A 27,431-nucleotide genomic window follows, 5' to 3' on the forward strand; every position below is an offset into this window, starting at 1 on the left:
AGTCATTTCAATGTTCAGTGAATATATTTCAATATAGTAAACTTAAAAAGCAAACTAACGAGTAAAATAATGTAAAATAGAAAATTTTAGATCTGTATATTGTATTACATACTTTATTTTGGAATAGCTAGTATACTATTTCAAATGCCACAATTGAACACTTGGTATCTAATATAAAGACAGCTATACGCTCTAGTCTGTTACACATCACGTAGTGTTTATGAAAAAAAATAATTAAAATAATACAATTACATTTGATTTCTCAGCATCTTTGTACTTCATTCTTTACTACAATTATACCTCTTACGCCGAATATACATAGATTATGGAAACTACAATCGCAATATCAATATTTAGTACGTAAAGCCACAATAGCAAACGTTATATACCCTCGTTCGTTAACTATTGTGTCTAGTATTTTCATTCTTAAAAAATAAAATATGGTGATTCTGCGTCATGATCTTAGACAATCATCGCTCTCTGGTCTCGCCAATTATCCTGGCATATAATGCCCGCTTATAAAGACATTGCTTAGGGCGTCTAACAAATCTGACCTTTGGCACCCGAGTTTACACATATGTATATGTAGATAAACAATGAACAATAATCTGACGGATGCGTCTCTCGTAAATCAGATGTAAATCGGCTTGGAAGAAGACGCATGAATATTAAAATGTCGAAAAACGTTTTGACATCAGACGATGATAGACATTATTACTGAAGTTTTTCCTATCCCTGTTTTTTTCTTTATTAATATGATTTTCATCCTGCAGACACGGGCAACACAAAGTGTATAGCTTGAATTGCATTGTGATGTTAATATTGTATCACATATCAAGATACATTACTCAATGATACACCGCTGACGTAAAATCAGACCACGTCTCTTACAGAGAACTTAGAAGCCTTGATAACAATTTGATGATTATTAATCAAATTTGTTATGACACAATTTCACAAAATGATTTCGAATCTACTATTTCAGCTCGTAGAAATATCTATCCATCCTTTTTGTGTATATAAGCAAACCAGATTGTTTAGAGTGTTGTCAGAAACACTGAAATAATTTATTCTCCCCACTTTGTTCCTACCCTTGAAAAAATTGCACATTGTACGTCGATTCAGACATTGTTCCCAAAGCGAAAAGTTATTTAAAAAAAAATATGATCCCATGAAAGAGAGCAACACGACGGAGCTAATAATAATAATAGAAAAAAGAAAGAATGTTTTTAATAAAATATACAGTAAAACAATCTATCCTCGTAAATATGGAATTATAGCAGTTCCACAAAAATATATGTATATCTTTATTGTGTACTGTGCTATTTGATCGTTGGTACCTTTGTCTATATAGTTATGCCTATATGTGTATATACAACCGAGAAGAGGAGCTTACTGAAATGGAACATTATCTAGAGATATAAATTGCGTCTTCAAGGATTCTAATTTTATATATATCTCATTGATTATAGAAATAAGTTCCATGCAAGATCTCGGCATTCAATCACTTTAGAATGTATTCTATAGTTCTAAATGAGATTTCAATAAATTAGGTAACGGTGGTATGTTTGATGCAGTTGCATCCTGCTTGATTTCGGTGATTTCAGGATAGAGATGGTACAGTATAGCATAATAATGAAATGAAGCAGCAGTAGCTACAAATATGTGCCAGATCGCATGAGCACAGGGTATCCGCCCATCGGACTTGAAAAATATTAATCCAAGCACATAAATCAAACCACCCACCTTGAGCTCTGCAATGACGTTAAACTCACTCTGAAATTGATAATATTGATATATAATTAAATCTTACATAAATTACAATAATTAATAAGGGATAATAAATTCACGTACAACATTGACGATTGCAATACTGGGTCCAACACCCATAACTAAATAAAAAACGGTTTCCAGCATTTTGTATCGTTCGTGGAAGACTTGTTGATAGAGAATTCCTAATGTGGCCATAATCCACACAAGATATCGCATAATTGGTAATAAAAAGTTATCAGGAAAATCCTTAGCATTCAGCCATGGAAAATAGGTTGCTGCTATGAAAACGTAGATCATGGCGCGGTCACACCGATGAAGAACGTCCTTTAATGGCCTGCATTAAGGAAATCCAATTATCCAATTTAGTGTTACACTCTAAATTATACAACATTATGTGAAGGTAAATATATTATTGGATTACTTATTGTGGTTGCAGTAGTGTACGCTGTGGAAGAACGTGGACACGGTGAAGACCAAAAGTAAGGCGGTACCGTAAACACTAGCGGATACAAGTTGAGTCCAAGTTGTAGATCGATTTATTAATTCAAGGGCTGCTATCAAAGAGGGTACTACCCAAATACCATGAGTAACTACATTCGCAACGTGCTCCACAGGGGTTGGAACATATGCCTCGTTTGTACACGCTCGCGAATTCATCCATTTCACCCTAGAAAATATAGAGGTCTTAAGTTTTGTCTGAAAACATATTGATAACATATTGGTATAATCGTTATTTGAATGAAAAGCACGTGCTACATCTAGTTCTAATGTTAATGACTTTCCATTGGAGATACTCTAAGATACCCTTTGAACTTTGCCTTGAAGAGATAAGAAACTGAAGTTGTAGAACTGCTTGATTAGTCAGATTCGTTAACGTATAAATCCTGCTTGCCTTTGCATAATTCGATTTTATATAAGAGCTTTTCAAAGTAATCATCTTCATGGTCTATAATGCACCCTTGTTTGCGAGCTTTTAATGTTATGTTACGTTATGTAAGAGTGTAGTTATATATCGAAGTGTAACTTGCACATTATATAAACCGGTATGCAGTTTTTTTTATATAAGACGGAGAATCGATGAGTAAAATGAATTTTAAGCGCATGCATAATGCAGTTTTGTCCGTGTGAAATATTAAGAAATCTAATGAAATATAACAAAGACCCCTGCCGCCGAGCATAAATATGAAAATACTGATCAAAATATAAGTATAATAAATAATAATCCTATTCGATACCAGTAATGCAGTTGCCATATGAACCAATTTCCATCTGCAAAACTGAATAAGAATTTGCTGACTTCTTGCCCATGTAATAAAGGTACAGCAATACTGTATACCTTAATTCTGACGATTTTGTTTCCCTTGAAATTTATTTAAAGGTTCCTCGATGATAGCTGGATCACATCAACCCTTGTCCATGATAGTGTAGAATTAGAAGATAGTAGAATGTTGCGTTTAATACATTACCCTTGTACTATGGGTGAAATATATATGTTCATTCCAATCCACATACTTTAGAGTTTCCAAAACATGCATACCTTTGAAAATGATATTAAAATACATCTAGTTCCAAACAACATACAATATTAAATTATCGCATTAAGACAAAACAATATATAACAAGCTGTGCAAAAAAGAAAGCTACATTAACAAAGTCTCATATCTAATAGGTTAGCATTAATATTCTTTAAAAATAAAAGTGATACAATCAACCGTTTGTAATAATCTGTCTGTAATTGTAAAAAGAAAAAAATATATAGAAATCAAAACATACTGTACCATGCACCATTAATTGAGTACAAAGATTTGTATAATTTAATTGAAACTCCACTGCTTACTCTTTGATCCATTGTAACTGCAGTAGATTCTTAATAGGTGCAGAGATGATTTCATGAAGACGAGATCCATCCATATTGAGATTCATTATTACAAGTGGAATTTAAGGTATATAAAGTATTAGATATCTTGTCATAGTATTAATCCTATTAAAGTATGCTCCTCTCAGAGCAATTTGTTCTGGTAAAAATCCATGTTTCCATATCATCAGTCACTATTACTGCACCTAGACATAAATTTACAATTGTATATAATAAAACTATCTCAGTATAAAGAAAGTACATAAATAAAACTTCTTAACAAAGTTTAAATGGTAGACAGTTGATGTCTATGGCCTCACTTTGATTTAATACACCATTAGATTATTGGAGTAAAAAGAGTATAAAGCCTTTCAATAATAATGAACCATATATACTCTATTCATATGAAAGTCGCTAAATGATCATTTCCTTTTTCCATTCCTCAATAATGAATGCTACGAACTGCACGAGAGATTTTCCTACAATACAATACTCGTAATATTAAACGACTTTACTACCTTTTTTTCCCTCAATACTCACCACCTGAACTCTTTACTCTTACCTGGCATTTGCTAACCAGTGAACTAGTTATTAATTATACAGTAGCCAAAAAAACATACATGTACAGTGTACAAAAGGAAAAGTAATTGTCAAGGAAAAATGAATCTTACCACACACCAAGTCCGTTACTCCGAACACCATGAGCCGCTAGGGCAGACTGGCTATTGGCAGAGTGTCAACGAGTCTACACGAGCGACAACGACGTCTGACAACGCACACTCTTGCTAATCCTTATTCAATATATTACTGGTGTACATAAGTACATCCTATTTGCACATTTCTTCATACATACTGCTACACGACTACATCTACGAATAGATACGTAACATACATATATGAACGCACTTTGTCTTTTGCATTTGAATTTCATTGGGCTTTATGACTTGACCTTTTCCTTTTAAAAAAATACCTAATAAATTCAACGTCCGTTTATATTCGTGTCTATACAAAGATTACAGTCTGGGGAATAGTAGATTATTATAATCCAGCAAAAGTAACAGTGAATAATTAAAATATAGCTACTAATGAAACTCATTGGTCTAGTACATATGTAATGTAAGGCTTGGGTATGATAAGATTTATTAGAATAGCGTAAAAAATATGTTGAAAATAAACTATTGGCTAATGTGTTTCTTGTTGCGAAATATAGGTCATTAAGTTTTAACGTGACATTCTTGCTGAGTGTTGAAAAAGATGAGAGTATGTAGTTGGCTTGAAGCTGGAAAGAGATTTTGGATCCATCGAGAAAGATGGATGATAAGTAGATTTGACAAAAAAGGGCCTCTATACATAAGAGAAAGGCAAATACATAAGTAAAATTAGTCTGTGGCATGGTGAAGGTAAACGGATAGGTTGGTAGGTGGGAGAATAAATAACAAAGTGATGTCGACCTCGGTCTCCCCGTTGCCAGTAACATCACAATAATAATAATAACGAAGGCTTCTACGCGTTACCATAGAAACGGAACGGAACGGAACGCGGTCTGATGTTTCAATTCTGAATGTTCCCAGTGTCAGTCGCGAATGTCAGCTGTTCAGTTCAATATGGAATGATGGAATGATAGCAGTGCAGTCACTTGTAGGAATTCTCTCTGGCAGGAATCTCGTGTAAAAAGCAGAGAGTAAAACAGTTACGTTAACAAAAGGTTCCACCGATTTATGCAAAATCTAGCACGCAACGTGGATGTATTGACACAAGGACTAAAATACGGCATATCCGGACTCATGAACCTCGCAAATCAGACCGCGGAACCTCAGAGTGGTGTTTTCTTTGTTAACTTCAATCAGGACTGCACGTAAGTGATGATTCTATATAGAGAGGGAAGGTCGTTAATAATAATAATGTGATCCAATATCTGCTATTGCCTTAAAATATTACAAATGTCCTAAAAAAATGAAAAATCATCCCGCCCAAACGGTGATAGAATTTTTTAACATAAGCATCATTCACTTCTTGCGCGCTTGTTGTCGCGCAGCCAGTTCCTTGCTGTTTTCGTCACCTGCACGAATCTTCGGAACCCCTGTCACTCCACGCATTAATTGCGTATCAACTTGAAATGCGAACTACTAGTTACTAGCAGCTTAGTATGACGCAATGACTGTCGCTTAAATATTCTCGATTCTGTTAATGAGGAATTCACTCTCACTTCAGCTCCATACTTTTGCATTTTTTCTATCTTTCTCTCTGTCTTTTTTCCCACCTCCTTTGTTTCACATTGCTTTGCACGGTTGCCTCAACGGTCATTAGTGGTCTTTACCTGCTGCGTTTGTATTGGTTATACCTTCTAATTTTACTATGCAACGCCTCTAGATGCTATTTGGTGCAAAATGTAAATAGTTTTTTTCTTCCTTTAGATATCAGTATTACTGGTCAATAATCGTAAACGTGACAGATTGTGTGTTTAGTTATTACATTAAGTGATTGTATAAGTGGATACTGTTATTTTAAATGATAGTGGCCTTTAATAATGGATGTCAAATGTTTGGAAAAGTTGGAATACTAATGTGACCTAATCTAACTTACGAAAACTATACATATCTGAATACTTATTATAGTTTTTTCTTTGATTATAATACAATTAATTTTATACAAGTAGACATATTTACACCTTCCAAATGCTTTTCTTTACTAAATATTTATAATAAAATGTTTAGTTTTTGATAAACAAAAATTAACCTAATTCTTTTGTTCGCAGATCTTTGACCGTTGGTTCGAAGACTGGTTACAAACTCTTTTCCCTCAATTCTGTTGACCACTTGGAAAAGATACATGAAAATGGTGCATATACATGAATTCAACAATAAGAATAATTATTAGAAGTATTAATTCCATCTTATATTTTTTTTCTATGATTTCAGATACCAAGGATATATGTATCATTGAACGATTGTTCAGCAGCAGCTTGGTTGCTCTGGTCAGCCTCTCTTCACCACGTAAACTCAAAGTTTGCCATTTCCGAAAGGGAACGGCAATATGTAACTACAGCTATTCAAACACGATTTTGGCCGTGAAGCTTAACAGAGCGGTTCGTATTGCTGACCATATCAATATTGATGAAGCTAATTCATAAGTCGTATAATGTCACATTTGTATTTTGTAGAGATTGGTAGTATGTCTGGAAGAATCGTTATATATTCACAATATACGTGATATGAAAGTTTTGCACACAATTCGCGACACGCCACCAAATCTGGCTGGTCTCTGTACGCTCTCAATAAACAGCGACAATTGCTACCTTGCCTATCCCGGATCAAACACTATTGGAGAAGTTCAAATATTTGATGCCATCAATCTCGTAAGTAAATTAAAAAATCATTTCCAATGTATCTTTAAAGATTAAAATGACTCTACAAAATTATCTTATTTCAGCAAGCTAAAACAATGATTCCTGCACACGACAGCCCTTTAGCAGCACTCGCTTTTAATCCCAATGGTACCAAAGTAGCAACAGCTTCGGAAAAGGGCACAGTTATCAGAGTATTTCATGTACGTTCATCTTGAATTTTTTTAATTCAATTTATTTCACAAGATTTGACAGTAATGTATCTTCCATTTCTCTAAAGGTGCACGACGGTACTAAACTGTTTGAATTTCGCCGTGGCGTTAAAAGATGTGTATCCATCAGCAGTCTCGCTTTCAGTATGGATTCGATGTTTCTGTGCTGCTCCAGTAATACCGAGACTGTTCATATTTTCAAATTGGAAGAACCAAAGGAGGCGTATGTATCATTATCGTCTCATGAGTATTTCATTCATCAGTGTCTATTAACTCAACTTATATGCTCGCAGATTATTCATAATTATTCCATAGCTTTCCTTTGTAGACATCCTAAGTTATAGCCAGTAGTTACTATTTCCAGAGCTCGACAACCACCGGAAGAAGCACAGAGCTGGATGGGTTATCTGTCGAAGGCTGTCACAGCGTCAGCTACTTATTTGCCTGCCCAAGTCTTTGACGTCTTTAATCAAGGGCGTGCATTTGCTAGTGTACACCTTCCCTTCCAAGGAGTGAAAAATGTTTGTGCCATCACTACGTAAGTTTCCACACTCTTATTTCATTGCAGTGTGATTGTGTTGAAATGAAATGTTGCATCTTACCATGTGACAGAATACAAAAGGTGCTGAGGTTGTTGGTTGCCAGCGCGGATGGATATCTCTACGTGTACAATTTAGATACAAATGAAGGAGGTGATTGCACCCTTTTGAAGCAACACAGGTTGGTCTACATCTTTTTTAAGACTCAGAAACAATCGTGTTAAATCGACAATTAGAGAATTCTGCTGTCGTGTCATTTTCTTTCATTGTTTTTTGTTTAATAAACATCGCGCACAATGTTATGCAGATTGGATGGAAAACAAGATGAAGTAGATGGCGCTAGTGTGTCCACTACCGGCTCAACTTCTGGCGAAGCGTCGGCATCTGTACCTGTGCCAGCGCAGACAGTACAAATCTCAGGTATTACACGAGAAACATTTTCATATTTTCTATAGATAAAAGTAGTGGTAAAATACGTTTACGTTGCATGGCTAAGATCGATTTAGTAAAGATTAGATTGCCCACAGAAAATTTGGCAAACAAAAGCGCTTGACTTTTGCGAGACTCGGCAATATTTTAGGTAAGCTTGGAGAAACAATATCAGTAAATTCGTATCTTGACAGAATCATATTTTAAACTATAACTATATGAAATTGCTGTTGCTAAAACTGGCCGAGCAATTCTCGCAAAATTTAAGCAAAGACAGATAAGACAACAGTCTCTTCTGTTCAAAGTTTAGCCATACATTATTCGAATATATGAAAATGGAGAAGTAACTTTTCGATGCATGAATGTTTTACGGTTCAAAATATTTTCTAGTCTTGTTATTGTAAAAGTAAAAGTGTCCCTACTATCCACGTACATGACACGTGGAAATTCACAGGAGATAATGGATCCTTGCACCATGCGCACCACATGCTTCAAACATACGAACTTACACTGAATGTCTGTGCCGTAGCATCTTTTGTACTGTCGTGTACACCCCCAGTGATTGTGTTTCCTTATTGAGTTTATTATTTTTGTACGCTTGTATGAAGATCACTTTTATAGAGTACGTTCTTAAATTCACTGCTAATACTCAGCTATACGCGGATAAACAGAGATAAGACGATAGTCGTAGTACCGGTAGTGAATTTCGGAATCTACCGATAGAGTAACCACATGCGGAACACAGCGGCATTTCGAAGCCGCTTCCAAACGTAGAATTTAATTGGACCAAATAAAGAAAGAAGATAAGTGACACAAGCTTATCGAACTTTTGTAGAATTAGCACGATTTGACTTTGCCATCGAAATGCAATTACGCGTATGTCGAGTACAAGAGCGAAGATATTTTGAACCCCTTTTTTTTAAACTAGAAAAGAGTGAAAATATGACATATAAAATGACATGATATGACATTTAAAATTTAATATATTTAGAAATTACTCATGATCAAGTGGCCTAACGGACAGATACGATTATACCCGTTTTACCTATTGAAATCGACTTAGTTGCTTGCTCCTATATAAATATAATGGTATTCTGCTACAATCCGGCTAAGCTATAATGAGCGGATTCACGACCTTATTGCTTCTTCTTTCTGCTTCTAAACCCCCTAACGAGACGGCCAATCTCAAAGGGGATATGAGGCCCTGATAGTTGACCTCACTTGATGTATTTTTTTTCTTTTTATTATCTGCGGAAGCCTGCATAAATAGCTACGCGGGTGCGTTGCGCGGCCGCTCGCCAGACTCCATGTCAGGTACTGGTATGTCCTCTATTCTCCCCCTTTTCTTGTTCTCGCTCTCTCAGTTTCAATTTTCATTTCTATTTTCATGCTCATTGACATCTAATCATTTCATTGTTATCATCGAGGCACACGAGTCATTTCTAAAGCGCATCTTTCACCTTAGTCTAATTTCTCTCTTTCTCTCTCTCTCTCTATTCCCATCTCTCTCTCTCACTCTCTCTCACTATATATATATATATCTCTCTGGCACATTCTCATGCATCCATGTATAGGAAAAACTTATGCCGATCATAAGACGTGCAGCCACCATAACAACAGGCATGGAGAGGCATGAAAAGAGGTACCATGTACTTTTATGAAAACGTTGTGGTTAGCCTCACGCGACACTGTTCCCAAACCGACAGATATACTCGAGCACTCCATAAACTTTATCACGATTGATATAGTAATTATTGTCGATTAAACTGCTGAAATATAGAAACTAGGAATCGGAACGTGGCATTTATTGCTGTTCCATAAGAGAAGGGAAGTTGCGCCACGTGAGGCTCATCGACGTGCGTCACGGTTCTGTAGGAAAAAAAAGAAGAGAAAGGCCTCGACAAATGAGACTTCTAAACGAGGATTCGAATTCTTGCTCGCTCTGCATGCCTTATGGGACGAAAGACCTTGATTCTTGAGCAAGCGAGTACCATTTTTTTTCTTTTTTTCTGAACATAGCTGATGCAGTATATGAATATATATATATATATACTATCTCCACAATCCTAATTAATACCATTGTTACACCCTAACCAGGTTAGGACATCGACGGTCATACTGTCCATGTAAAGTTGTAGATATTGTATGCGCCAGGCACCGCTCATACGTTTCAACCACCCATCTATCCATATGACACGTACACAACAAACGTAACAAAAAGAAAGTAAAACTAATAGAATAGCGCAAACGCACCTTTATTTCTGTCGCATAACGAATTATCAGGTCATTACTCAGTGGCAATTATTATAGTCGCGTTGATGCGTTTCCACATGACGTATCTACGAGGCTTTGCTGATATTATCATTATTATTACTAATCTACTATTAGTTAATCCTTAGCGTGTACTTGTGTAGTTGAGAGAAGAGTTTTTTTTTTCATTTTAGCTGTTAACCATTGGGCCTCACGAGGTATTTATATTTATTTACCAGTCCTACATCAGAAACCTCTTATTATTTGATAGCATTCTTTTGAGAGATTCTTCCTCTTCCTACCCAATCATGTGCGATCGATACCTCATTGACGGATAAAATCCCATTAACCCGCTCCATCTGTCCATATATACATATGTATCGTACCTTGTTTTGAATCTCCCGCCTTAACCTATATACTCCCCATATATGTAATACACGTGCGTAACTACTATATCATCACTGCATCACCGTTAACACGTACAATCATTTATCGAACGTTCGTTCGATCTATTATTTTTTTTTATCAGCAGAGGAGAAAGGGATCCCGGTACCAGTACCTAATACGGAACGATCAATTGTAGAATCCGAAAAATATCACGAGATGGTAGCTGCCACCGAGAGTCCACCGAAGGGTGGATTTCGTCTGGACGATGACACTGAGTTCCCACCCGTGACGCAAAGAACCGATTGAAGAGAATATTTCGAAGATTCTGACATATCAAGGAAAACTGAGAAAGTTGCGACGACAAAAAAAAAGAGGGAGGACATCACACAAAAAAAATATAAAATACGTTATAAACTGATCGAGTGACGAAAAAAAATAGACAATGGGTTTTATGAAGGGAAAAGAGATTTTTAAAAACATGCAAAGTGGACCATATTGCGGTAGCTTGGTTTTTTTTTTTTTTTTAGTTGCTTGAACGGCAACGACATTGTTGGTCTCAAGGATTGCCTAGAAGACGCTGGGTATGGATGAAATTGTCCATGAGATGTACTATTTACAATGCTAGACACAATGTATGCACGTGGGATATAAGGCACGTTACAGCGGCCAGCTAAGAGATACGTTTTACTGTGTACCAAACAATCTTTGGAACTGCATTTTTACTTCTGAATTAATTCTTACTTTAGATTTACTTCGAAAAGGATATTCAAAATCGGTGCCAATTAGTAGATCTACTCAGGCTGAGGCGCGTGGGCCTTAACGTCGTTTTGCGAAAAAAAAGTTGATTGATATAAAGCAAACTTGTATATTAATTAGAGCACTGTGTTTTATCGTAACTGTAATCCCTATGTAACCAAATGAACATATAATTTGAATTACCGTAATTTTCCGAATAGACCGGAACATACGGGAGTTTAGTTAATAAAAATGCTAGGCCAGTGTCATAGGTCTACGATGTCCTTCGACAATTTTATACTAACACTTGTCTCGTTTGGTAAATAGTTTTACTTTTATAAAAATGAATAAAATGCTAATTAACCAGTGTACATACGAAGGCTTACTGTATTGATGTTACTCTATATAATTTCATATTATCGATAATACGTGATTACACTAATAAATACGATATGGATTTCAATGCTTCAATTTTTCAATCCCTGACAATTGTCACGCTGCCATTACCCGACTAAATCGTAAATCAATTAGGTTCCATCGATTCAACATTCTTGCAATCATTTTCTTCTATTATAAACGAACTACTGTTCTCGACCTTCGATCAGTTCTTGTTGTAATCCTTTTTTTTTTTTCAATCATTTTTATATTTATTCTTCCGATAGAATACATCGGACAAATCACGTTCCTATTAATTACAGCCCGTATTAATCAATAGCAATTCAATCACACAGTGTTAATAGCGTAAATTGGTATTTTAAATAATAAAGCCAATACCTGATGGTAGAAACGTTCGACGTTTTAAGTTTACATAACCTAAAAACTATCAGTAAGAAAATACCCACCGATAAATCCAATAACAATAGCTGATAGAGGTATGATTCAATCATCTCGCCGGAACGTGCACGATTTTTCATTATTTTATTATTCATATTTCATTGGAAAAAAATTTCACATTTTCGCAAACGAAATTAACGGAATTATTATATCCTGGCTGAACTCTATTCGAGGAATTATTTGATTCTGTTTTTCATTAGTTTGTGTCTCTGCTGTGGTTATCCTTGAACGATGTGCATCGGCTCAGTCAATATTAAGACCCAGGATTGTCATACCACAATGAGAAAATTGAATGTTAAATTTTTTAAAAATTTGAATTCTCAAATTCTAATCCTCGTATATAGCTTAGCCACGTGCGTTATGAATGATCCTAGCGGGGCTACACTCCCGTAAATTCTCCATGAGCTCCAATGTCTCATGGGGTATATAATATAACAGTGGCAATTTATCAAAAGGGTCTATCGTCTTTATCAGTATTCATCATAAAACATGTCACAACATTCAATTATAGAGCGTTGCCGCAGGAAATTAAATTCCTATAACGCGCGTTTATGAAATTTATGAGATGATATTTTGACGGTGGTTCTAGATTGTCTATTTAAAAAAAAAAAGGGTACATAGCAACGATAGATATTTATCATTGTTAATGATGAAAGGTACAATGCAATTAGGTAAATGATGGTTTGGCGCATGATTTGAAGAAACATGGCTTTCATCCTTTGTATCGCGTTAATGATATAGTCAGGATCGACCTTAGTTCCCTCTGCGCAATATAAAAAGTTCGTTATGCAATTTGTTTATTTGGACATTAATGGTGGACCATAAAAAATTATGGTTGCATGTAAAATATGTACGGTAACAGACAGGCCCTTTTGTTGTGTGCTCACTGAAATGAGATACAGAGAAACGAAGACTTAGCTATAGAGATCATCGTCGCCGTCATCTTGGAAGGGCTGATCACCTTGCGTTGTGTCTTGTGGGCCACCCGTACCGCTCTGTGGGAATCTGTATTAAAAAGATTATATAAAAATAAGCTACATTGTTTCCCTAAATGTTGGCTAATAAAGATGTAATATGATCTAATCTAATTGAATCATAAATTCACCTGAAGTTGGTACCAAACCCTCGAGATTGTTGAAGAGTTTGAGCGAACATTTCGTATTTGCGAATATCATTGTCGGATACAGAACGACGAGCGAACCTCATCGCCTCCTCGAAATGCGCCCGCGTAATCTCAGGCACCGGATCGTCCTCGTCCATCTGTATGCATATGAAATAAATAAATAATTTAACGAGAATTATATTTTAGTTAGATTCAAAATAACAATAATACTCGCATCCATAGATACACTTGGGTTAGCCGCACGCTCCTTTTCCCTGCGAATTTCAGTTTCGATGCACTGCCTGATAGCTAATTTACAGGCACGTTGACAAATTTCTGTCAAGTCAGCACCCGAGAAGCCGTGCGTCACTTTGGCGATATAAGTCAAATCCACATCCTAAATTACAGAGTAAATAATAAATAATATCGGAACTCCTTTATGAGATAATCATAATACAGTAGATATGAAGATTTTTAATTACCTTAGCTACTGGAGACTTGCGTAAATTAGCCCTGAAGATAGCTTCGCGAGATTTCTCGTCTGGCAATGGGATGTAAATTAACTGGTCCAATCGACCGGGTCGGAGAATAGCAGGGTCTATGATATCGGGTCGATTTGTAGCACCGATAATGAACACATTCTTCTTGGCACCCATTCCGTCCATCTCGGTTAGGATCTGATTAATAACACGATCAGCAGCTCCGCCAGCATCACCGACGGTACCACCACGTGATTTAGCGATAGAGTCGAGCTCGTCAAAGAAGAGCACGCAGGGTGCTGCTGATCTAGCCTGAATAATCGAATCGTATTGAAATAAACACAATGCAATTTCAGAGTTACCGTTGAAGGTGATGAATTATCAATTGTACCTTGTCGAACACATCCCTCACGTTAGCTTCAGATTCGCCGAACCACATAGTCAAAAGTTCTGGACCCTTAACGGATATAAAGTTGGCTTGACACTCGTTGGCTATGGCCTTGGCTAAGAGGGTCTTACCGCAACCAGGTGGACCGTAGAAGAGTACACCCCGTGATGGTTGCATACCAAACTTCAAGAACTTATCTGGATGCTCGACAGGATACTAGATAAGGAAGAATAGTTTATTATTTTTGAGATAATGTATCACGGTATGCACTTTCTATGGGACTGAATTGCGACGAACCTGAACTAACTCTTGCAGCTCCATTTTGACGTTTTGTAGACCACCGATGTCGTCCCAAGTAACGGTCGGTACTTCCACGATAGTTTCACGCAGAGCACTAGGACTGCTCTTACTCATGGCGTACTATAAACAGAAGATAATCATGTTACAAAATGGAGTCTGATCATTCATGAAATTATAGTTCATTAGTTTCTTTATTACTTTGAAGTTCTCCATTGTTACAGCAAGAGAAGACAAAACTTCAGCATCTATCTGATCATCTTCCAAGTCGATAAGATCCATTTTCTCTCGAATCTGTTGGAGAGCAGCCTCTGAGCAGAGTGAAGCTAAATCCGCACCAACATGGCCATGAGTTTCAGCAGCTATCTATTTTTAAAAAAAATTGTATATAAAGTTTTTGTCCAATGAATAACAGTTGGTTAAAATTTCTTTATTCTTAATAGTACTAACTTCTTCTAACTCAACGTCATCGGCAAGCTTCATATTTTTTGTATGGATACGAAGAATCTCCAAACGGCCAGTTGCATCCGGAATGCCAATATCGATTTCTCTATCAAAACGACCAAAACGACGTAGTGCTCCATCGATACTATTTGGTCTATTAGTGGCTGCCATTACAATAACATGAGCACTCTGCTTCATTCCATCCATTAAAGTGAGAAGTTGTGACACAATACGTCTTTCGACCTCTCCATGTGTCTATAATAGAAATATATAAAATATTGAAATTATATGAGGGCCGAATTGAGTTGATTAAAGAAAATTAATATTAATTGCAGTTATTTACCTTTTCTCGCTTTGGCGCAATAGCGTCCAATTCATCGATGAAAATAATAGCCGGTGAATTCTTCTCAGCCTCTTCGAAAGCCTTTCGCAAATTGCTCTCTGATTCTCCGGCAAGTTTGCTCATTATCTCAGGTCCATTTATAAGGAAGAAGAAAGCTCCTGTCTCGTTTGCAACTGCGCGAGCGATTAGTGTCTTTCCGGTTCCTGGCGGTCCGTACAAAAGAATTCCACGTGGTGGCTTTACTCCAATGGCTTTAAAGAGCGATGGATGCCGTAATGGTAATTCTACCATTTCTTTAATTTGAGCCAACTGTTTGCGCACACCACCTATGTCATCGTAACCGACTGCATTTAAAGCTTCTTGTTCCTCCTGGAAATATCAGGATAATAAATGATTAGCCTTACCAAAAAAATATTTTTTTGTAATCAAAAAATTTGTTAGTATACCTCTCTCTTGATAGGATCACCTTCGCAGTGAATCACAGTGTCAGGAGCCACAATACAATATGGACCTGGATCAGTTTCTACTACTTTGAATTCCACTGCTCTCATTCCACCTCGCACAATAAAGTTATCATCTTTGTGAATGGGACGATATGCTTCTAAGAAGTATGGCTTCAAAAATACTTCAAACAAATTTCTAGTAATAAAGAAATTCGAGTTTTAATAACCGCAAAAAAGAGGAAGACAGGATTATAATTACAAAATTGTAATCATGAAAAGTTCCTTACCCAGTAAGACCCTCGACTGTATCATCCAACGGCAATACGTGAATGCGCTTTCCGTATTTAACGTCAGGACAAGCTTGAACAGAAACTACATCGCTAAGACGAACACGTAAGTTATTTCTTACAACACGATTCATACGAATCTTTTCATCTGGACATTGATCATCAGAGAGAACAATACAGACGGTCTCCTTGCGTCGTTTTCCTTTCAATAGAACCGTATCTCCACGGAATAATTGTAATTCATCCATTTTTGCTTGCGAAAGAGCAACCACTGAGTTGTCATCATTTGTAGCTTCCTCCACCAAGAGCCTGTTTGGCCTGTCCTTCTTGCGAAGAATTGCTGTAGCCAAATCTTCTCCTCTGTGAAAAATTGGCATTAAAATGATTTGTTAAAACATTGGAGCAGAATTTTTATTTTTCATTCTCTATAAAAGTATAATTCATTATTGAAAGAATCCATGATGGCATAAAAAATAATTCATAGCATGGAAAATATATTAAGAACAAAAGTTTAATAATGATTTAACATAAAATAAAAACAATTTGGAAAAATCTTTCAACATTTTTGCATAATTATAATAGTTTTTAATATTTCAACATAAACTGGCATCGATGAAATAATTAAAAAAAATATATATTATTTAATATGGTTGACAATATGACAAAGTAAAGAATTCTACTTTCATTCATCTGAGAGAACTACAATTACTTTGCCATTTGTAGTATTTTAGTAATAAATATTTCTACTATGAATATTCCGGAATGATAATCAATAGAAGATTTCATCATATAACAGTGATTTCATGAAAAGATCCTTTGTCATGTCATGCCAGCTTGGTCATGATCGCTCGAAAGAAAAATACAAATAAGTCGAAATACGCAAAGAAAAATGAAGCTTTATTATTAAACAGATTTACAAAATATAGTTCCTCAAGACGCGATCAGATTAATATAACAGACTGATAAAAATTGTATAAAACATCGCGCGGCGTCGACATGATGACAACGTGAAATTGAGAAGCAGGAGTAGCAGCAGTCGCGCTCACAAAACCTTACGGTCTTTGAACATTTAAGATCGACCGGTGAAGCCATAATGCCGGGAAAAAATGTTAAAACCCGAAATAGGTACAATATTTCCATAAACGACTTAACTTATTATCTTACTTACCCCTTTGGGTCACTCATTGTTCAGGATTTCTTGAAAAACGTAAGCAAGCGTAACGATCACGAACCGTAGTAAAACTCGCACGAACTGCTGCCGACAGTCTGGTAAATCCAATGAACATCCTTCATTCGAAACTGTCATGGCCTCTTGCCACTGTTGCCAAATATAAAAAGAAATAAGCACATCACTCATGAAAACCTGACCTGTGTGAAGTTGACCGGCTAACTTTTATTTTTTGAACTTTTTCTTATTCCAATTTTTTGATAGTCATTTGATTATTGTATTTGATAGTCTTGTAAAAACATTTGATAGTCAATAGTTTTTTCAGAAAATCAAAATCAAAATCTGGTGTGAAGTGGCTGGCACTTTTTTGTTTCTAATTGGATTTAGCTTTTCAGGAATTCAAACGATGCAGAATCGTTTGATAGCTGCAAATTAACTAACAAAAAAGTTTTATAGTTGGCCGTTTGCTAGAAAAATGAAAATAAAACATATGCCAATCGAGGATCTCAATCGATACGATACAATCGATTCCTCGATCGGTATGTATCCATTGAATTAGTCAACATTGCCAACTTCCAATTTTGATAGTGTTGATGATGGTCTTATAAAAAACGTTTGATTGATAATAGTAATAGAGACACTAGAAAGTGTCTCGATCAAATGCATACAATACACAGAGAGACAACGATGTATTTTTCGTTCTTGGTTCATTTTCGAACACACCCATAGTGCTCAGGAAGACGTAAAGAAAACGTGCACGACCGGACCTATGACTTTTCCCGGGTTCAATCAATGCAGAATCCTTTGATAATTATGATGAATTAACAAAAAGAAACGTTTCATAGTTAATAGTTTTTTTCAGAAAACCCAAATCAATATCTGGTGTGAGGTTAGCCGGGACTTTTTTGTCTCCAACCCGATCACCGGACTTACATAGCTTTTTTTGGAATGAATCGATGCAGAATCATTTTATAGTTACGAATTAACTGATAAAAACGTTTGATAGTCCATTATTTGCTAAAAAAAAGGAAAAAATCTATGTGATTCGAAAATCTCAATTGATATGACGCCACAATCGATTCCCCGATCGGTGTTGTGTTCATTGAATTAGGGAATATTGCAAGTCAGATAATTCAATTTTTTTTTTCCTTTTAGCTGTGAGACACGTATTCCTAACATTTATATCTACCCACTAGTTGTAACAATATAATTTTATGAAGTAGCGTTAAATTTCGGAGAAGAATAAGATAACCTGTGTTGACTTATTTTCATCTCAACGAGATCTGCACACGTTGATTTTTGTACTTGTTATTTCTATTAAGAACCTTGTTGTTTTCAATAAGCTGCATTTGTCCAAGCGTCGAGAAAAAATGTTATATGTATATTTTGCACAATAAGTCCAACGCTACATACATGTACATAATAAATCCTTGTCCTAAAGTAAGTGGAAAAGTTCACATGAAACAGAAACAAATGATCCAAGAATATATTTTAGAAAATTAGTATGACAGGTTAACGCCATTGCCTATAGGGCAGGAATTTAAAGCTACAAGAATGAGAACTTCTATGACAATATAGAAATCCACTTTTTTGGAATTATAAACAACCATGTGATATGGAAAAGTGTTGGCATCTTAATCATATCATAGAAGTTGAAATAATCTAATCCTCTCCATTCTATTTGTTACATTGGAACAGCAAGGAGAGGAGTAAAAAGTTCATAAGAGATATTGTTCCACTGCAACTGAGAACTTTGATTAGTGCTTTTATAAGTAATTTTGAAAGCTGTGGTTGGCTACAGCACAATTGTTTCATTTTGAAGAATGCCTGATTCATTAAAAGTGCATTTGCAAACAGTGTTACCATTGTTGTTCATTGCAGTGATAGGTGTGATCAAACAGCACAAGTTTGTTCGTTGACTGCACTAATGCTCGATGGATTCTATAGAATGATCCAAGGGTTTCAGGAACTAGATAAAAATTTCTCCTTATGAGAAAGCATCCAAGAGCCATGATTAATGATCTTCTAAGCTAAATAATTTATTGACAGATGTGGCTTTGTTGGCAGCAATAAAAAGAAATTGTTACATGTCATCTAACACAGTATGCTATGTCAACTTGTAAATGATATTCCTAGCTTCGCCGACGATGTTTAAGCAGAAATAATAATTCCAGCTTATTTCGGTGCAAGTAATAGGATGATTGCTAGACTGAAATCATTTGAAAATTATAAAGTCTTCTATTTAAATGTAAACTTCGTCCTTCATATTTGATAGAGGTCGCATTTGCCGCGCCAGCATGGTCCACCATTTCAGCCAACTTCACATCGCACATCGATTTGGCTTTTCTGTAGAAAAAACGATTAACTATCAAACATTTTTATTAGTTAATTCATTACTATCAAACTATTCTACATCGATTGAGCCCCGAAAGAGCTACACGTTCGTTCGTGCATGAGTTTTTACGTGCTCCGGAGTACTATAGGTGTGTTCGAAAATGAACCAACAGCGGAGAGTGTATTGTTGTTTCTTTGTTTATTGTTTGCATTTTATCGAGACACTGAAATCTAAAAAACTATTGACTATCAAATGCTTTAACAAGACTATCAAACACTACCAAACGACTATCAAACGATTGGAATAAGAAAAAGTTTACAAAATAAAAGTTGGCCGGCCAACTTCACACAGGTTCTACACTTGACGTAGGACCAGCGCTGTGCAGTTGACGTTACCGCAATTTGTGATTTCATCGTAGGAAAATAACGGAATTTTTCATAAATTCTACTGATCCGTCTTGAGCGTCGCCAAAGTTACCAATACATAGCAAAAATGCCCCGCGGTGAGTATAAAAAATGCATATGTTCATTTATCTGGCTTGTGTCTCTTGCTAAGGAACTGCCCCACCACGTTTTCCACGAGAAAGTCTGGCTCGTCTATTGCCAACGCGCAATACTCGCTTTAGATTTTTTTCTGGTGGATCTTTTTTCTACTTGAATATCTATTCTTTGCAGGAAAATTCGTCAATCATAAGGGACGCAATAGGCACTTCACGAATCCAGAGGAACTTGAAGAGCAACGTCGCCAGGATGAGCAACGACGCCAGTGGAGAGTCAGTATCTTTAGGTTAACCCTCCGCACGACGACCTGGATATTTTCGTAAAGAACAAGGTCGGACCGTCCTTTGAGGGTCGAACATGATCGTGTGCATAAGAAAATTCTTGGAGCACTCTCACCAAGTGTCAAAGTTTTAAAAACCTTTGGCTTGTTTATTTTTTTTTGAGAGACTTGGTTACCCTATGCTTTGAACTATTTTTTGTGAAAATTTGCATACAATTGACCTTGGATGTACTTGAATTGATACTTGTAGGATTTTTTTTCAATTTCAATAGTTTTGTGCCCTTAGTATGTGCTCCAAGCTATTAACCGCAAGATTAAACATCTTGTGAGGAAATAAGATGTATAAAATATTGTTCTATGTTTTAGAAAAATAAGGGTAATGATACCTCGAGTGATGAGGAGGATGATCCAAAAGCAGCAGGTGGTGACAAAGCAAAGAAAGCAGATGAATCAGGATCGGACAGTGAGAGTGAATCAGAGTCAGATTCAGAAACAGAGGTAAGCTATAATAATAGAAATAGTATGCACAAATGATATACAATTGTCTCCATTTCAGGGAAAGGCAAAAGGAGTAGAAAATTTAATTGAAGTGGAAAATCCAAATAGGGTACAAAAGAAAGTGAAAAAATTGTCTCAATTGAACGAAACACTAGCCAAATCAACTAAGCCTGAACTATCTCGAAGAGAAAGGTCTGTACCATTAAAATATTTCTTTTACAAATGATCACACGACGATATTCAATAGTAACAATCTCTCTCAGGGAACAACTAGAAAAACAACGAGCATATGCCAACTATCAGAAACTGCATGCTGCAGGTAAAACGGATGAGGCTCGCGCGGACCTAGCAAGACTAGCGATAATAAAGCAACAAAGAGAGGAGGCAGCGAAACGACGGGAAGACGAGAAGAAACAGAAGGAGCTAGCGCTGCAGAAGAAGACAGAGCAAACGCAGAAAGCTTTGGGAAAACGATCCTAGGACAACCATTTTCCGGATATTCTCCCATAATAAATAATTTATACAACTGCTGTTGCTACTGGGAATCGTAACAACTCGACTCCACTACTTTATTATCAATAAATTTCCACTAAACTCACCTTAAAAAAACGTTTATTATGTACGTTTAACGAACATGTGTTTATTTATATAAATACAGTTATTATATACTAACTATCTAAAGACTTTTTATTATTCACATTCCATTTTTCCATTGATCCTATTCAACGTCATTTTCGTATTAGATTACTTTTTCCTGTTTCTTTATAAATATAGAAAAGGCAATTTTAAGGTTACTAGTAAAATGCCATCCAGCGGTACTGGTTTCAACTAACGATAATTTATTCAGCGTCCAAGATTGTGTTCCCTGTGTTAACTGATCGGCTATGCAACTAACTAGCTGGCTGCTGTCAGTCCATCCTTGAGACTGATAAAACCCAAGTCGTCGGCACGATGCCTTGGGATGACATTATCTACGTTTCTTTACTATTACTGTGCATAGTATTTGGTCACTGGTATCGTCAAATAAAGAATAGACAACACAGACAATGGGTCAGCACAATTTTAGGATTAACCGTGATTAGCATTGCATCTGGTTATCATGCAATTCATCCAATCATTTGCATTGTTGTCAATGCTATAATAATTACTCAACTTTCTTGGAAGTATGTATATGCATATATGTATAATAATATATATATAGTCTACTAAGAATCAGTTGAATACTCCAATAGTAAACTGTATAAATGTCTTTCGTAATAACTGTTTTTTCTTTGTAGAGTATGTCATATCGTAAGCTTCTGCTTTACATTTTTCTACCTTCTGGGATTTTTCCGGTTAGCTGACTGGTATGGTCTTCCATTGCCATCAGCTCATGCAAATTTAATACAGATGATGCTCACATTGAAGTTATCCGGAATGGCATTTGAAGTAAATTCAGCAGCACAGGCTCCAAAAGATGATGCACAAGGCATGAATGCAGAAGCCTTCAGGAAAATTGGTTTTATGGATGTTATTCATTATGGCTCTACATACATTGGAATTCTCACAGGTAAACCAAACAATAATTGACACGAGCCAGTCAATTTCTATTTAACAAAAATAAGCAGACGTCTCACATTCATCATTAAAGACTAGCCAATGATTTTTATCATTTTATGCTCGAGATCAATGTATTCATGACCCTTCTTATCACTCACAGACTCTTTCTTTGTATAGGTCCCTATTATCGTTATAGAACTTACTGGGATTCCTTACACAGACCATTTTCCGATCAGGCTGATCACTTGAGCGTTACATGTACAAAGTTCAAACAAATAGTGCCCTTTGCACTTATTCATCTACTATTCAATTATACATTTCCAGCAAAGGTATATATGTCTACAACAAATACACCATCTACCAACATGATAAAACACATTTTCATAATATACTTGATTGGTTTACAGTATGCACTAACAGATGACTTTGGAACACGATCTTTCCTTTATCGATTCTGTTACATTTATCCAACATTTGTGACATTCCGTACAAGAATGTATACTGGAATGGCACTTTCTGAATGTGTCTGCACAATGTCAGGACTTGGAGCCTATCCCACTAGCTGTGAAACCATATCTGGATTGGGACCAAAAAATTACAAAGCAATAGAGTCACTGTAAGCACTCACCCCCGTCCACAGGAACCTTCTAAGCATTGTAGGATTTAGTACTTTCCCTCATTGCAGAAGCAAGGATCCTGACAAGGCCATGAAGGAGGCACTAGACTTTGAGACGGTGCACAATATCAACTTCTGGGGAGTAGAGTCCTGTGTGCTTGTGAGGACAGCTATGAAGATGTGGAACACGTGCGTTCAATACTGGATGGCCACGTGCGTCTACAAGCGATTTCCTTATAAACCACTCAGAACCTTGTTCACTTTAACGCTGTCAGCAGTTTGGCATGGTTACCATGCCGGATATTACCTGTGTATTTGCTCAATTACGTTTTTCCTACCCATGGAGGACATTTATGTTAAGTTTTACAACCAAACCAAGGAAGGGAATCTTGTACGTATATTTTATCTATGTATAAAAAGTTTTAATTCAAAGACTCAGTTCTTTATTCTGTTTTTATGTTCTATGTTTCAGACAAAGAAAGGCTTGGGACTTCTAATGTGGTTTTTGAAATCAACGTGTATGGCATACCTGGGTATATCTTTCCAGCTGCTAAAACTCGAAGAGACTTTAGCCTATTATAACAGTGTTTACTATGCGGGACAATTGTTAGTCGTCATTTTATACATAGTTGGATTAGTGCTCAAACCTTTTATCCTAGAAAAATCTAAAGTCTAGCTTATCCATAATGTACAAAAGGAGATAAGGTAATATGCGAGTCATAATCAAACAGTAACTAATAGCGAGAAAGAAGAATTTAATCAATTGAAGATCTGTCTTATACTAAAGTTGAAACGTATGCATAAAAGGGATCTGGTATATTTGCAGCTAAGTATAAGAGTACATACGCACAAAACATAATTTATTGTATATTCAGTTGTGTAATCAAGAAACAAAGGAGACGAAACAATTGCACATCAAATTCGAAGTGCCACTAGTAATAAAAAAATACATATACGCTGAAATTGAAAATGGAAGCTCAAAGTGAACGATCGAAATAGAGAAGCAATAACAAATCTCGTTTTAGTTTTTATGGTTTTATTGAATAAATCGTTACCATATATCATCGACATCTCTACAATATCCATAAAACTCATAATTATTGTCCCCAGGATCCTTGGATAATCTTTTCATTGTGATTATCAGTCGTCTCTATTGTAATAATTCAGATTTTTTTTCAATTCTTACCTCGTGTATGATACTTACGTTAGAGCATTGCTTATAAAAAAGCACCTGAAATAGAAACACAGGAAAAAAGAAGAGCCCGTTTTTATCCCACCCGTAAACCAAATTCCCCATTGACATATCGGCGGAAAATGAAATTCGTTTGAGCGACACAATTGAAGTAGCAATCCCATTGTACAAAACAATAACAAGATCGCGAGACAACGTTTACGCGTCACGACAAAGTATCGATTAAAAAAATAACCGGCATAAATAATACAGGCTGAATAAACAAATTATGCGTCGAATCCACGTCAGGCAGAGATCTCAAGAAACACTTGATCAAAACACGAATTCACGAGAATGAACAAACTACACAACATCCCATAGCTAAATCCTCGAGAGTAACCCGACTCCATCAGGTAGACGACCTGTCCGAATACGGAGTATGCATCCCACGTAGAATAAAAAAAAAATGAAAGCTAAGAACAAAACCCCAAAAGTATAAGCCCTACCAAGCGCGAGTTGACAAAATGGCTGTTCGCAGAGATTCGCATCAACTCCCAGGAAGCATAATGCATCTCGGCGTGAGCCGCGACGAGGACGACGAAACTGAGGGCCAATCGGACTAGCTGGTACGTGCGTGGGTGGCAGTGGGGGTGCGTTCACGCGCGAGGTCTGGTGATTCGTCAGAAGTCCTATATCGTCATTTTATGCGCCCCCGTGCTTATCCGACAGTGGAAGAGATCGGCTGCTATCCAGCCCACCATGCCAACACCGACTGCCAAACGACCAAATCATCACCCTCTCGGCAAGACTCGGCGAAGCTGTGGCTGGGAAATTCTGGCGGGTCTCTGGGCGGCAATCGTCATCGCGTGTACTCTGCAACTCGTGCACTCTGATCCCCCATAGAGTGAGAGTGTGCGTGTGTGTATGAAAGACAGAGAAAAAGGAGAGAAAGAGGACAACAGATAGTAGAAACAAATTAGAAAAGTATAGAGCGTTAAAGAATGAAACAGAGAAAAAGTAAGAAAAAAAACTATAGAGACAGACATAGATAGAAAAGAGGATTAAAAATAGAGGAAAGTAATAGAGACCGGCTTTTCCGTTTTCGACCAAACTTTCTCGCCCGAACCGCCCGCCGCGAACCTGCTTTCACCAGACCACCAACCGCTCGCTACTGCAAACTGCATACAGCCCTGCTACTCGGCTTACTGCTTACTCTCAGCTACCCCATCATCGGCTACACTCGCCACGCCACTCCTTTCCACCGCCTGTGGCACCATAAAATTACAACTTAGTTACGTGCAGTCACTTTCTCTTATCCGTGTAGTTTTTTAAGGGATTTTGATTTATCTATACGTTCACTGATCGTGTATGTATGTGTGAATGTAATGTGTATGATAAGTGTTCGTTAAAATGTGTAAAATGTCCTAGTGAGATTATCCAAGGATTTTATATTTTTTTATATAAAGATATTCCACTTGATAAAGATATTCGTTGAACATTAAACTCACTCGAATGATCTCATTAAGAAACTAACAAATTATATGTGTATGACGAATGGACGTTTAAATTGAATTTGATCATTTTTTCTCTATTTTTCATAATGTTACACCTTTCATTCAATTTTCAGATCCATTCGCAGTGTGTTGATACAAAATAAGGATTTCATCGTCACATAACAAGCTAAAATAGTTAAATTGTCATTACTCGATGGCATCTGTGAAGTCAAAAATTCTGACAAACAATATTCAACAAGTGGAGCTCATTCCAGTACTAGACAAACGTGTGCTGTATTCTTTCCAGGAAAAGAAAAAAAATAATTTTACATGGTACTGTGTTGTATATTAAGTAATAGCTAAATGTGTGACAACTTAATAAATGCTAATGGAGGTTTTTTTAAAAAGGCTTTGAACGTTTGGGGGGTTGGTTGGAGCAAAGGGTATTAATGGAGGTCACAAGTTATATATAAAAATGATTATTAAAAGTTATTCGAGGGCAAGGGGGGGCGCAAAAGAGAGAGAGAGAGAGAGAGAGAGATGGGGGGGTAGTATTCATAATGTTATACAAAAGTAATAAATGAATGTCATAATATAATTCACACCTTTGCTGAAAACGTCTACGTCTACGTAACTTTACTTATGTTAGAGTTTACCAACCGTCGACAAACCGCGCTTTTTACGCACATATATCGGATATCTTCTGTATCTCATTACACTTTATTATAAATGGCAAACTTACATAAATAAACCTGTAAATGTTGTTACAGAAACATAGAACTTATGTCTAGAAGACTCTGCACATTATCAAACTCTTTGTTCACTTTTGAGAGCCGCGCGCATCATACAAGGTGATGATAATAAACGTCAAACGTAATAGAAAAGGAGTATTGTTAAGGACGAGAAATTCATCATATTTCATAATTTTCTCTCTCCTTTTTTATAAGAGGCAAGCTGTTCGTGCGCTCAGAGGGACCCCCTTGATTACCCACGATTATATATACTGAATTCTACAACCTGGCAGACACTAACATTTTATGAACTCAGTGATTTTATGTTATTTTCACTATAATCTCAATACTAAACTCATTAGACTTTTTTGAAAATAACGTTTCCAGATGTATTTTCAGTTTTTTATTTGCTTATTAATCATTCGTAATACCGCGCTTCACTTGTTGCTATACGCGACATTGTTTGCACTTTCAATTATTTAAAAAAGAAAAACCGGTGCTTACTCGAGATTAACAAAGAGCTACCGCAAGACGGATAAACGGTCTTCATATTGTGATGATGATTTTGGAAAGTATTTAAAACAGCTAGAGACGCTTGAAAACCGTAGACAGTGTAAGATGTTAGAAGCAAATTTTACGTCAACTGTAGATGGAGAAACGGTATTTTTTTTTAAACGTTTCAAAGAAGCGGACTTCTTGCATTTGTGTTCTTTGAAAATAAATCTGTTTATTAAAAACTTACATGCATCTATCGAGCGGAATTCGAACGTCAATGCCCACGATACAAACAGAGTCTTTTTTTAATTACCAAACGCGAGGAAGGAGGTTAGCAATTCAATTGATGTAGATTTTGAAAAATGGAAAGAACAATACAACGCTCAATGTTTTTTTCCCTTCCTTTGATTCGCCTCTGCTCAATTGTTTGTACATGTACATTAATAATGTTAAATAAATGTGGGG

General features: G+C 36.3%; 6 protein-coding genes across 22 annotated transcripts in view; 3 read left to right on the forward strand and 3 right to left on the reverse strand.

Moving 5' to 3' along the window:
• Positions 1 to 97: 97 nt before the first annotated feature.
• Positions 98 to 4,448, reverse strand: LOC107267787 (monocyte to macrophage differentiation factor 2). 2 transcript variants are annotated; one of them, XM_015739885.2, is made up of 6 exons: positions 4,300 to 4,448; positions 3,611 to 3,834; positions 3,110 to 3,310; positions 2,195 to 2,440; positions 1,855 to 2,107; positions 1,440 to 1,776 (listed from the first exon to the last, which is right to left on the reverse strand). In XM_015739885.2, the coding sequence occupies exons 4-6, from the start codon at positions 2,428 to 2,430 to the stop codon at positions 1,522 to 1,524; spliced, it is 744 nt and encodes a 247-aa protein (XP_015595371.1). In that variant the 5' UTR covers positions 2,431 to 2,440; positions 3,110 to 3,310; positions 3,611 to 3,834; positions 4,300 to 4,448; the 3' UTR covers positions 1,440 to 1,521. The 2 variants fall into 2 exon arrangements, with proteins under 2 accessions (XP_015595370.1, XP_015595371.1); XM_015739884.2 differs by lacking the exon at positions 3,110 to 3,310 and having other exon boundaries at positions 98 to 1,776.
• A 740-nt stretch (positions 4,449 to 5,188) lies between these two features.
• On the forward strand, positions 5,189 to 11,986 carry LOC107267785 (WD repeat domain phosphoinositide-interacting protein 2). 12 transcript variants are annotated; one of them, XM_015739869.2, is made up of 11 exons: positions 5,189 to 5,483; positions 6,384 to 6,466; positions 6,547 to 6,713; positions 6,789 to 6,983; positions 7,058 to 7,174; positions 7,252 to 7,406; positions 7,548 to 7,721; positions 7,796 to 7,903; positions 8,030 to 8,142; positions 9,409 to 9,471; positions 10,931 to 11,986. In XM_015739869.2, exons 1-11 carry the CDS (start codon positions 5,347 to 5,349, stop codon positions 11,092 to 11,094), a joined length of 1,476 nt encoding a protein of 491 aa, XP_015595355.1. In that variant the 5' UTR covers positions 5,189 to 5,346; the 3' UTR covers positions 11,095 to 11,986. The 12 variants fall into 12 exon arrangements, with proteins under 12 accessions (XP_015595355.1, XP_015595356.1, XP_015595361.1 ...); XM_015739870.2 differs by having other exon boundaries at positions 10,934 to 11,986; XM_015739875.2 differs by having other exon boundaries at positions 10,985 to 11,986.
• Positions 11,987 to 12,422: 436 nt separating this feature from the next.
• On the reverse strand, positions 12,423 to 17,464 carry LOC107267784 (transitional endoplasmic reticulum ATPase TER94). The gene is made up of 12 exons (XM_015739866.2): positions 17,309 to 17,464; positions 16,141 to 16,500; positions 15,857 to 16,049; positions 15,411 to 15,779; positions 15,074 to 15,322; positions 14,825 to 14,989; positions 14,624 to 14,746; positions 14,330 to 14,542; positions 13,942 to 14,250; positions 13,695 to 13,856; positions 13,463 to 13,617; positions 12,423 to 13,362 (listed from the first exon to the last, which is right to left on the reverse strand). The coding sequence occupies exons 1-12, from the start codon at positions 17,323 to 17,325 to the stop codon at positions 13,272 to 13,274; spliced, it is 2,406 nt and encodes an 801-aa protein (XP_015595352.1). The 5' UTR covers positions 17,326 to 17,464; the 3' UTR covers positions 12,423 to 13,271.
• A 2,642-nt stretch (positions 17,465 to 20,106) lies between these two features.
• LOC107267788 (28 kDa heat- and acid-stable phosphoprotein) lies at positions 20,107 to 21,587 on the forward strand. The gene is made up of 5 exons (XM_015739886.2): positions 20,107 to 20,145; positions 20,318 to 20,415; positions 20,790 to 20,921; positions 20,980 to 21,113; positions 21,185 to 21,587. Exons 1-5 carry the CDS (start codon positions 20,136 to 20,138, stop codon positions 21,399 to 21,401), a joined length of 591 nt encoding a protein of 196 aa, XP_015595372.1. The 5' UTR covers positions 20,107 to 20,135; the 3' UTR covers positions 21,402 to 21,587.
• Positions 21,588 to 21,668: 81 nt separating this feature from the next.
• On the forward strand, positions 21,669 to 24,093 carry LOC107267786 (lysophospholipid acyltransferase 7). Of its 2 annotated transcripts, none has more exons than XM_015739882.2 (6): positions 21,669 to 22,084; positions 22,199 to 22,470; positions 22,638 to 22,789; positions 22,868 to 23,076; positions 23,128 to 23,467; positions 23,549 to 24,093. In XM_015739882.2, exons 1-6 carry the CDS (start codon positions 21,873 to 21,875, stop codon positions 23,750 to 23,752), a joined length of 1,389 nt encoding a protein of 462 aa, XP_015595368.1. In that variant the 5' UTR covers positions 21,669 to 21,872; the 3' UTR covers positions 23,753 to 24,093. The 2 variants fall into 2 exon arrangements, with proteins under 2 accessions (XP_015595368.1, XP_015595369.1); XM_015739883.2 differs by having other exon boundaries at positions 23,146 to 23,467.
• Positions 24,094 to 24,095: 2 nt separating this feature from the next.
• LOC107267789 (serine/arginine-rich splicing factor 2) overlaps positions 24,096 to 27,431 on the reverse strand; it is a 6,247-nt gene continuing 2,911 nt past the window's right edge. For 2 of the 4 annotated variants that reach the window (XR_003059692.1, XR_001537679.2), the window contains one exon: positions 24,096 to 25,512. The gene's annotated coding sequence lies outside the window, so the exon portion shown is untranslated. The remainder of the gene's footprint in view (positions 25,513 to 27,431) is intronic. The other 2 variants (XR_003059690.1, XR_003059691.1) reach the window with 2 other exon arrangements.

The sequence above is a fragment of the Cephus cinctus genome, unplaced genomic scaffold, assembly GCF_000341935.2.
Source record: "Cephus cinctus unplaced genomic scaffold, Ccin1 Ccin1_scaffold0457, whole genome shotgun sequence".
NCBI classification, from domain to species: domain Eukaryota; kingdom Metazoa; phylum Arthropoda; class Insecta; order Hymenoptera; family Cephidae; genus Cephus; species Cephus cinctus.

Coding starts and splice junctions, on each gene's coding strand:
- LOC107267787 (XM_015739884.2), bottom strand. CDS start 3,696: ATGAATCTCAATATGGATGGATCTCGTCTTCATGAAATCATCTCTGCA. Junction 2,108..2,194: donor CACTACTGCAACCACAATAA/GTAATCCAATAA, acceptor TCCTTAATGCAG/GCCATTAAAGGACGTTCTTC. Junction 1,777..1,854: donor GTATTGCAATCGTCAATGTT/GTACGTGAATTT, acceptor TATCAATTTCAG/AGTGAGTTTAACGTCATTGC.
- LOC107267785 (XM_015739869.2), top strand. CDS start 5,347: ATGCAAAATCTAGCACGCAACGTGGATGTATTGACACAAGGACTAAAA. Junction 7,175..7,251: donor CAGTTATCAGAGTATTTCAT/GTACGTTCATCT, acceptor ATTTCTCTAAAG/GTGCACGACGGTACTAAACT. Junction 7,722..7,795: donor AATGTTTGTGCCATCACTAC/GTAAGTTTCCAC, acceptor ACCATGTGACAG/AATACAAAAGGTGCTGAGGT.
- LOC107267784 (XM_015739866.2), bottom strand. Junction 16,050..16,140: donor ACAGTCGAGGGTCTTACTGG/GTAAGGAACTTT, acceptor CTTTATTACTAG/AAATTTGTTTGAAGTATTTT. Junction 15,323..15,410: donor TTGCGCCAAAGCGAGAAAAG/GTAAATAACTGC, acceptor TTTCTATTATAG/ACACATGGAGAGGTCGAAAG.
- LOC107267788 (XM_015739886.2), top strand. Junction 20,416..20,789: donor AGCAACGACGCCAGTGGAGA/GTCAGTATCTTT, acceptor TCTATGTTTTAG/AAAAATAAGGGTAATGATAC. Junction 20,922..20,979: donor AGTCAGATTCAGAAACAGAG/GTAAGCTATAAT, acceptor TCTCCATTTCAG/GGAAAGGCAAAAGGAGTAGA.
- LOC107267786 (XM_015739882.2), top strand. CDS start 21,873: ATGCCTTGGGATGACATTATCTACGTTTCTTTACTATTACTGTGCATA. Junction 22,471..22,637: donor ATACATTGGAATTCTCACAG/GTAAACCAAACA, acceptor TTCTTTGTATAG/GTCCCTATTATCGTTATAGA. Junction 22,790..22,867: donor ATTATACATTTCCAGCAAAG/GTATATATGTCT, acceptor ATTGGTTTACAG/TATGCACTAACAGATGACTT.